We start from the raw sequence: 10,635 nt of genomic DNA on the forward strand, positions 1-10,635 counted from the left end.
TGAAAGGGATATAAATTTTACTTACTGCTGCGGTGATTGCACCGTGTTCAGGAATTAATGAATGACTCATTCATCCATTAGTTACTCTCTTCTCCCTTTCCTTTATTGTAAAAGAATGAGGAGGGTGCAGAGATGTAAACATACACTGTTCATATTATGTGGTTGCTGTGACTGGACTCTATAACCAATCACAAAGAGTGGAAGGCTATGCAAAGTGTCAGTGAATGAAGACATCCAAGGATATTACCGTGCAAACTTGTTTCCTGCTGGGGCTTTATTGGCAAATAACTATCCACCACTTCAGTTTTTAAAGATGTACAGTGGTATTGAAGTAGCTGACGCATATCTCCATATTTTTAAAATCTCCACCACTTGTCCTACCCCTCTTATGTATCTATGTTTAAAAATTCCCTTAAAACACATCTTAATCCAGCAGTATTCTGGCTGGATATGCGATGTCCCTTGGTCTTTCCCGTTCTGCTCCAACATCCATAGGGGACGTTGACATCAGTATTGTTGTCTATGGTATTGTGCTATGAGCCTAGGCTGACCTGGTAACACACCTCCTGAGTTGGGGGGGAGTGTACTCAACAGCCTGGGTTCACAGGAAGCAAGCTGAATCCTCTGTTTAATTTGAAAGAGAGCCAGTGAATGGAACTGGTTTTTCTACTAGGGACAGAACTGGAGAGAAGTTATTGTATCAAAAACTGCTATTTTTAAAACTTACGGGCAATTTATTTTTATATTAGCAGACTTTCTAGAAATATGTCTGTATTCAGTTACCGAATATTGTATGAGCGTGATTTAATTATGAGCATTCATAAAGCATATGTTGTATTTCATTAGTTCACTTACAATGCTTGGTCAAGTACACTGAAAAAATAAAGTTTATAATAAGTGAAATAGAAAATTGCTGATCTGTGACTATCTTTTTGAAAAAAAAAAAAAAACCTTCTTTTGATATTTTTAATGCGCGGTTCATACTTTTTTGCCCATTTGATCTCAGAACATGCGCAAATACTAAAAGGAAATACAGTGTAAAAAAATATTGTTTTTGCTAAGATCACTTGTAGACTAGCCAGCCATTTGCTCTATGTAGCTTGCAGTACCTTTTGAGACATGGGGACAGATTAAAATAACAGAATATTTAAATGTGTATGTTGTCTGCTGCAACCAGTAAGATTACAGCTGTATTTATCCAATGTAGTTTACGTAATGAAAATCTTTCTTGGTGACCACTGGCAGTGTCCTCCTGTCTTTTATGAATCGGTTTCCAGAATGAATCTTCATTTGTACCTATATATTGTAGCTCAATTAAAATAGCAAATATGACTAAAAAGATTACAACTAATGGAATGCATGCTCTGCTGCTTGCCTGAAAAAAGACTTCACATTTTTTGTATTGCAGTCCAAACAAGAGAGGTCCACCTTCCTATAATGACCATATAACAAAGAGAATAGCAGCTAGCCCTGTGCCAGGTGAGGTCCAAGGGCTAGTGCGGGAGCCTAGTACACCACACCGCTATCGAGAAGCGAGAACTGATATGCGCAGGGACAAGTCTCCTGGGAGGCCTTTGGAAAGGGAGAAGTCTCCTGGGCGACTTCTGAGCACAAGAAGGGAAAGATCACCTGGACGATTGTTTGAGGACGCTGTTAGAGGCCGAGTAACTACAGGGGGAGCGAGGACTCCTCTCTCACAAGTTAATAAGGTAAGATATATCCCAGTGTTTTCTAGTTATACATAGACCTACAGTATAATAAAGATTGTGAAGGTGATGATATTGTCGCATACATTTAGTATGCAAGGACATGTTATTTGCATTGGTATCTTCACCCAAAACTGATACTGTAGGTTTTGTTAGTTGCTAAAGTTAAATCATGTGGTGTTTTCCTATTCGTCTAGAGGGCTTTTGTGGTACTGCTATCTTTATTTACCAGGTTTCAACACCTACTATTTTGCTTTTATGCAAGAGGTTTTTTTTGTATTAATGTGTCTGTTACTATACCAATACAGCATTACAAAAGTAAAATTCATTCTCATTGAGGTAGTAGTAATGTTCACAGAAATAGCAATATAGCGAGTATTCAGAAGACAACTGCAAAATGTCTTATTAAAAAAAAAAAGGTATAGCACACAGGGCATAAGTGGGAAAAACAGGGAGAAAATATTGTCGGCACAGACAGCACACACAATGAAAAAGCAGCTTTGGAAAGGACTCCAGCCTATAACTGAAGTATTTGTTTTGGTGGCCTGAGCCTTTAAACATATGCAGTACATCTTTTCAATACTTGAACTTTTCATTAATGTTTTGTCTCTTAATAGAAGTACAAACAAATTCCTCTGTTTAACCTGCCAAAAATCCAGTAAACTTGTAACTACAGAATCCCTTCCCTCTATGTTATAGGGATGAGTAGAAGGGAAAGTGTACTATAGTGTAAACCAGGAGTCAGCAACCTAGGGTGACAACACAGTTCCTCCATAGGCACAGTAGTGAGTGTTGTCGCCCTAGGATAGGAAGTGTGTTACTGGTAGTATTACACAGAAAACAAGCCTGAAGAAAAACACTAATGCAGGCATGACATCCAAGGACTGGTAAGCTGTAATATATATAACTCGGAGTTTAATACTGCAAGGTAGAGTAGTAATTACATCACACCAGGGACCCTAGCAGAACAAATAACTGCCTGCATGGAAGAAAACAAAACTTGCATGTACACTGTGGCCATTGGGCCACCTGGCATAGATTATTATTATTTTGTGATCCCTAAATTTAGTTTTCACAAGTTAAAATATTATTATGTTGTATTCGTTAGCCAATTAGAATAAACACTGCTAACCCACTTTTATTTTATGTACTATGCTTTGTGTGCTAATATACTTTTTCTCTATTTCTTCTTCAGGTTTGGGACCAGTCTTCTGTATAACTATAAAGGACCCGTGTCTACAAACAACTGAAGCCAACATGACGGAATGTTTTAATGTCTGATTTATACAGGCAAATGCTTTTTTTATATCCAGATTGTAGCGGACCACCTTAACTTTTTTGTGCTATCACAAACCAACCCTCAGCTCTGCGTCTCATATTCCAGATTGCACCTTCTGTAATATTTTAAACTGTTTATTTTCTTTGTTTAAGGAATCGTCCTCCATTTTTTTTGAACTTCTGTTACAGTAATAGGTCAATAGGCTCTGGTTATAGTTACTAGCTATTACTAGTATATGGAATATTTTAAACAACACATGCATTTTTCTTTACATGATGCTAAGTATCATTTATATAGCTTTGCATTAACTCTAGCATCACTGGTAAAGGCACAGCTTTCTGAGAGTTTTTACAACACCGAGCACACTACACTATACAGAAAGTGCAAAAAGTTATGTGACACTTACTATATCTTCTATGCTCCGCTGACTTTCTTCTTAATGCTTCTGCTACCTCACTTGAAGTCAAGATTTTTGCTTTATAAACCATCATGTTTATGTTCCAGGGGTAATATGTCTGAAAAGGTGCTAAATCTTTTATAGGTTCACTGAGTAAGAACTAATATTGGATCCTCATTTTTCAATTTTCAATTTGAGAAAGTTTGTAGTCCCCCTAATTCTGATAAAAATGTGTATATGTGGTAAGCTGGACTTTGACTATGTACATATAAATATATATATAAAAGTATATATTTCTGTTGCTCTGTTATGCATAATGCATGAAGGATATGTCACCCAGGAAGCCTCAGAACATTCCTGATTTACGTAAATGTCACATTTAATCTGTTTAATTCGGTAATGCTAACTAACTATGCCCTGTCCCAATCTGCTGGAGATGTATGTTAAGTGTCCCTTCCAATGCTTCCTTAACTATACATGAGGATTGTATATACTTTATCAGAAAGTTTATATTCATAAAATTGAATATGTTTCTACTTTTCTAAGGTAAACTGTGCATTTTTGAATTTTGCCTTTTGTGAAATGCGTGAAGGGCACAAGCAGACAAGCACACTGCTCCTAGATCATTGGTGTATGAACTCAGGAGGTGCTTGTTCGGTGTGGAATGCTTGATTTACTATGCTTTGCTGCTCTTTGCTAATATTGTAGAAAACAAAATAAATGCACTTAAAAGCTTCTTACACATACGGCCTGAAGTAAAATATACAAGACTGTCAAATTACTTTTTTATGCAGTACATATAGGTAGAATTTGCACTATAAGGCTCCAAGCACACTGGCTTTGTGTTTTGCCTGTAGAAGCAGCTCAATGTTATGCTATGTGTCCATGCACATTAGGACGTTTAGAGGCATGCTTTAAAGGGGAGTTCCACCTGAAAAAAAATAAAATAAAAGTTAGCAGCTACAAAATCTGTAGCTGCTGACTCTTAAAATACAGACACTTACCTGTCCCTCGGTCCAGCGGTGTCCTCACCACCGCTAGTTTCATCGGCCGTCTTCTCTCCTTGGCACCGGCATCTTCAGTGTGGGCACCCAGCTGTGATAGCTAAAAGCCAAGGCGATCGCAGCGGAAGTGGGAGCGGGTACCTGTCAAATTCAGGTACCCCCACTCCCCAAAGGTGCCAACCCTTAAAGGGGAGGGGGGGGACAAAGGCTTAAAGCGGAACTTCCCCTTTTGGGTGGAGCTCCGCTTTATGTTTAGCGTTTAAAAAAACCTGGTTTGCATTTTTAATTGTAGTTTTCTGGCAGAAAAAAAAGCTAAACGCACCTAAACATTGTACAAAAACACTCTACATGAGTGGTTTTTTTCTGCCAAGGGAACTGGCATTTTTTAAGCCCGGTGTGCATGGAGCCTTGTAAGTTATCCATCATCATATACTGTATCACACTATGTTCATTTAACACCTGACGTGCAGTCATATGTGAAAATGTGGACATCCCTGTTTTATGATTTTTTTAAACTGCCTGATTTATGGATTTTTAAAAATATATTTTTATTATTTGTATAAGAGAAATGTACAAAATGGTTACACATCCTTAAACAGCCAGATTAGTAATCTTAAAGGGTTGGAGACAATAGCAAGACATAGAAGCGAAGGGGATTGAGTAAGGAGCAGAATCAATCAAATTTTACCATGCATAAAGCGATGCGTGAGAGCCATATTGACCAACATGAGTGTGAATGCAAAGATATAAGAGCACAAGCACAGAGTGCAGGAAAGTGTTAGTGGTATAAAAAAATGTAATAAAAATTTAATAAAGAACAATATCCACTATGATTTAGATCAGAGTTCTCCAGACTTTCTAAACAAAGGGCCAGTTTACTGTCCTTCAGACTTTAACCTCTTGCCTACAGGGCACTTATATCCCCTTCCTGCCCAGGCCAATTTTCAGCTTTCAGCTGTCACACTTTGAATGACAATTGTGCTAAACAAACCAAAAACAACAGAAAATTTTGAAAAAAAAAGTTTTTTCTTAGTTTCTGTTATAAAATTTTGTAAATAAGTGATTTTTCTCCTTCACTGATGTGTGCTAATGAGGCTGCACTGATGGGCACTGAGAGGTGGCACTGATGAGGAGGCGCTGGTAGGTGGCACTGATGGGCATTAACAGGCATCACCAATGGGCACTGAAAGGCAGCACTCATATATGGCACTGATAGGCGTCACTGACTGGCACTGTGAGGCGGCAGTGATTGGCAGCACTGATAGGTGGCACTGACTGGCATTGATAGGTGGCACTGATTTGTACTGATAGGTGGCATTAAAAGGCAGCTCAGATGGGCACTATGCGACATTGATGTTCACTGGTAGGCACTGATATGTGGCATTGATGGACACTGACAGGTGGCACTGATGGGGCTACACTGATCATCAGGGTACACTGATCATCTGTGTCCTGATGATCAGTGTACATGTCCCCTATGAGGAATGCTGATTACTGGATTTCCTCTCCTCACGAGCTGTCAGCATGACAGCTCGTGAGGAGAGAAATGACGATAACAGGCATTTCCTTATTTACATGCGATCAGCTGTGATTGGACACAGCTGATCACATGACAGAGCCGACGTCTTCGGCTCTTTCCATTGATTGGTGATCTGCTGTGTCCGAGGGACACAGCACACCATCGATCGCCATGCTGCTCTCCCCCTGGGGCCGCACACACGCGGTTAGAGTGGGAGGACGCCATCCCAGAATGAGAGAACTGCCTTGTGCCCATCATTTCCTTATATGGTGAGCGGGAGGCAGTTAAAGGGGCCGGACTGTGGCCATTGAGAGTAGAAAACGTCCTGGTGTTGGTAACAATGCCCATCATTGGTGTTCATGAGAGGAATATTGTCCCATCATTGGTGTCAGTGGGAAGAATAGTGCTCCATCGTTGGTGTCAGAGGGGGTGTAGTGCCCAACTGTTGGTGTCAGTGGCAGGCATTATGTCCATTATTGTCAGTGGGAGGAATAGTGCCCCAATGGCCAGATAAAGGCAAGCAAAGGGCAGCAGTTTGGAGACCACTGATCTAGATTGCAGCATGAAGAAAGTTTTTCCTCCAAGGCTCCAGAGAGCAAGCAGAGTCCTGTGGTAGTCCAGATTTTCATGCAGGCAGACTTTCATATGTAAGCCAGTACTGGTGTGCTGGAGCCTGCACTAGTCAGTGGAGACATTTATGCACTTTATTTGGACATATTATAGACTTTCTATAGACTCCAAAATAATTACAATATGGCAGTATTATTGATCTGTTTAATTGTGGTTGTAATCTTACATTTTTTTCTTATGAGTACTAACAACCATCATGGTTCCGCTAATGAAACACCAGGCAGAACACATTTTGGTGAAACCAGTTCGAAAAGTGATAAATAATTATGCATAAATCAACACATTTCTTAATTGTACATCACAAGACACAGGAAATGGTAATTCTTAGACAGCTGGGTTATGCTCCATTTCCAGGTGATTAATTACTGGCAAATTAAAAACCTTAAAGTGGTTGTAAATGTAAAAGGTTTTTTAACTTGATATTAAGGGTAAAAACCTTCTGTTCACAGGATCTCCCCCAGGCCTCCTAAATACTTACCTGAGCCCGATCTCAATCCAGTGCTGTGCCCTAGAGCAGCAGTGCTGCTTTCTCCCTCTCTCTGCACAGGACAGAGAGGTAGCAGCGGGAGCCATTGACTTTTGCCACTGTCAATCACAGCCTGTGAGGAGATAATAGGGGGCAGGACTGAGCTGCGTCCTGTGTTTCTATCTATAGAGACACAGTGCGTGGGTCGGGATCAAGCTGTGCTTTAAACTCAGGGATTACCATTTTGGCGTTTCTGGCCAGTGTGTGATAGACTGTGCAAACTTTTGCAGAATTTTGACTGGATCCCCAATCTCCGAAAGTTGATGTTGGATCTATTACAGCGCCTGGAGCATTTGGGCCTGGTCCTAGACACACTGGCAAATGTTTTCCTTCACACAAATGAAGAAAAAAAAGAAATTAGGCTGCACACCTAATAGGCTAATCTCAAAAATTGTTTATTCATGAAAATCTTGCAGTAGAAACATAACATTGGAGATTCGGTGTCATTTCAATCACAAATGCCCCTAACCCCCAGAATAAAGGACCTACCGTGTCAGACACTGATCGATGGTATATATGTCCACCGGGTGTCTGCCTCCCTGCTGGAACAAATACCCCCCCCCCCCCCAAACACACAAGCCAATCCACTCCCCATTCTTCCAAACAAACCCAACCACCTGAACCCAACAACTCCTCCAGTCCCCCAATGCTCCTCCCACAATGACCCCCCCCCCCCCCAGAAGGAAATTTTATTTTCACCAACAAAAGCTTTGGTCCTCTGGTCCAAGATAAAGGATCTACAGTCCCTGTCTCATCCCTCCATTTGCTCCTGAATGAAGTAGATTGGTGTGATGAAGGTCTTCTTCGAGGCAGTCCCATATGCTTACTTTCACTCCAAAATGTTGCAATGCAGCATCCTAAAAGTGTGGGCCAAACAGACATAATCTTTGGATAGGCCCATGCTTCTGAATAAGTCCAGGATGGCCCTGGAGTGGTGGCTGTCTAGCATGTGCTGGAATTGGGGAAGTTCTCCCTAATCATACTTTGGTGCGAAGGCAGGAAGCTTCATCCCCTGAAATACTCCATGGTATGAGTTGTTCTGCCACCTCAGTAAAGCTTGGATATGTCCTTGCCCCTAAGGACCATTAAAGGTCCGGTTTCTACCTTGGCTTTCCTTTTTCAGAGACCTTTAGCTTTCTGTTCCTTGGTCAGAGGTTTTGCCAGGGCGTGACTTACATTGTACCACCTTTACTTTATCTGTTTACTCTGTGAATCCAGTCCGATGATGTCACTCCCAAAAGGTTGCCTTTCATATGGCTGTCACCCTGGTTAGGCAGGTGTTTGAACTTGCAATCTTATTCTGTAAGGAGCCATTTCTTATGTTTCACACAGATAAGATGAATTTGAGACCCAGAACCTCCTTTCTGCTCAAGGTGGTTACATTGTTTAGGTTGAAAAAAAAGCCCATCCAGTTCACCCAATAGAAAAAAAAAATCTAAAACGTCCATACACAGAATCCTATACACACAGTTGATCCAGAGGAAGGCAAAACAAACCTATATGAATCTTGTTCAAATTTGCTACAGCAGGTGAAAAGTAAATCCCTTCCTGATCCCCTAGAAGGTAACTGAATATTCCCTGGACCAACAATCCCTTCACTGATAAATGTTAATATCCATTTATATTTTGTGCACTTAAGAATGCATCCAGACCTTTTTTAAAACAATCTGCTGAGCTGTTCAGAACTAGTTCTTGGCGTCTATTCTATAAACAGCACAAGTGTTTGTGCTTTGTGGGCTTTTCAGCATCAGGCTTCAGGTTGTCTAGGTCTGTAAGACTGTCACCTGGCCTTCCACAAACAATCAGATTTTATCAGGTGAAAGTTTAGGCCTTGGTGGCCACTGATTTTGGTCAGAATTTCCTCCAGGTGATCTTGTAGGGGCCTTAGAATGTTTTTTTTTGTTTAGGTGAGCCTGTTAGCCATTGCTTGCTGTGTTGCCTTTCCCTCATTGGGTTGCCTTTTGACATCCTCGTGGTCTAAGACGTAACCTTGTGTTGTGACTTCTGGTGTACCATTTTTAAAAAAGGAGTTTTACAGGTAAGGCAAAATTCTTTTTTTTTTTTCATTATAAGAGTAAGATTATCTCTTTTCAATAGTAAGTTTCTCCTTGAAACTAAATCCACTCTCAATGTTTGCTTTGTTTTTTGTTCTCAAAGTAACAAGAACTTTACAAGAACATAAGCTGAACTTTAGGCAAACTGCTAAATACAATATGTTTTTTTTTTTTTAATTTTTAACCTGTCAAAACGGGATTCCTGTCCATCCAGTCTTGTTATTTACAAGGCTCTGCCACACAGTCGCTTGAACCATAGAAATACAGAAAGAAGTGCCAGACCAAAATGGGTGACAGAGTCCAAGATATTTGTAATTGTTGATTAAAAAAACAATCAATGTGTATTGGAACAATACAACCCCCCCTTCATCTGGGTGCAACAGAGGATAAAACTTGGATGGACAGATCAGTATTAGAACTAGTACTGAACTCTCTACATGGAGTAACAGTTTTAACAGCAGTTGCTGAGCAGCAACATTGCACTGCCTTGTCTGACCGTGAAGAAGATCTGCTTTTTTTCTGCTGCAGTTTACTTTGTACTAAACCCTTAGCATTTTTAATACTTTACTGGGTATACTCACAAACCAAAGAGAATAAAAACAGAGCAGAGAAATCCGTAATGTCAGTCCAATGGAATATAAGACCCTTATAGGAATAAGCTAACAATCCTTTTAACAAGTATTAGCATCCACCTTACTATATGGTCCTTTAAGATTTCTGGCATGTATCTGCAATCTATTCATGCACATCCTGTGAGTAGAGTTTATTAATTTATTATTATTTATTGTCAATTCATTTCTCATGCATTCTTGTAGATTTATTATACCATTTTGCATTTAGGTTTTTTTTTTTTTTTTTGGAGGTGGATGTGATTGGCTTTTCTCAGACTGGGCCGTCGTGTGTGTGGGGGTGTGTGTTTTAGTCCTCGTCACCATATTTTGGCTTATAAATGTGGGATCAGGTTTACATTTTAGCTCTGAAGAAGGGAGCCCATCTCCCGAAACGCGTTAGCTTATTCTTATAAGGGTCTTATATTCCATTGGACTGACATTACGGATTTATCTGCTCTGCTTTTATTCTCTTTGGTTTGTGAGTATACATCTTTATGTTTTCTGATTAAATTTGTGGTGTACCACGGTAATGCACGATGAGAGTGCGCCCTTGTTTGCTTTTGTTCACCAGTATCAAGATTTCCCGATCTTTGAAGGGCTGCACCTCAACGTTTGACATTCAATACTCCCCCTAGTCTGCATGAAGATTTGAGCGCTGGTTTCATTTGTACTTTTACTTTACTGGGTTTAAAGGGTTTACAACCACTTTAAAGTCCCTGGGCTCAGGTGACCCACAGATGAAACAAATTACATGAGTTGTACCTGTTTATTTCTTCTTTACAGCTGTTGGAAATGCAGAACTTGCACAGGATCGCTGAGCTCTAAAAAGCAGGGAGTGGGTAGCTGAAGTTACACTCGGCAGAGTGTAGAGGAACAGAGCTGAGGATGTAAATCACAGGCTGTGTGCTG

The 10,635-nt window shown here is 40.2% G+C and overlaps 1 protein-coding gene across 6 annotated transcripts in view; it reads left to right on the forward strand.

Moving 5' to 3' along the window:
• LOC149455085 (citron Rho-interacting kinase-like) overlaps positions 1-4,124 on the forward strand; it is a 207,354-nt gene extending 203,230 nt beyond the window's left edge. For all 6 annotated transcript variants that reach the window (XM_089686650.1, XM_089686652.1, XM_089686653.1 and 3 more), the window contains 2 exons: positions 1,409-1,709; positions 2,902-4,124. In XM_089686650.1, the coding sequence (XP_089542776.1) occupies positions 1,409-1,709; positions 2,902-2,925 (325 nt within the window). In that variant the 3' untranslated portion in view covers positions 2,926-4,124. The remainder of the gene's footprint in view (positions 1-1,408; positions 1,710-2,901) is intronic.
• Positions 4,125-10,635: the final 6,511 nt, after the last annotated feature.

The sequence above is a fragment of the Staurois parvus genome, unplaced genomic scaffold, assembly GCF_062004578.1.
Source record: "Staurois parvus isolate SC_StPar_1 unplaced genomic scaffold, SC_StPar_1.0 ptg000404l, whole genome shotgun sequence".
NCBI classification, from domain to species: domain Eukaryota; kingdom Metazoa; phylum Chordata; class Amphibia; order Anura; family Ranidae; genus Staurois; species Staurois parvus.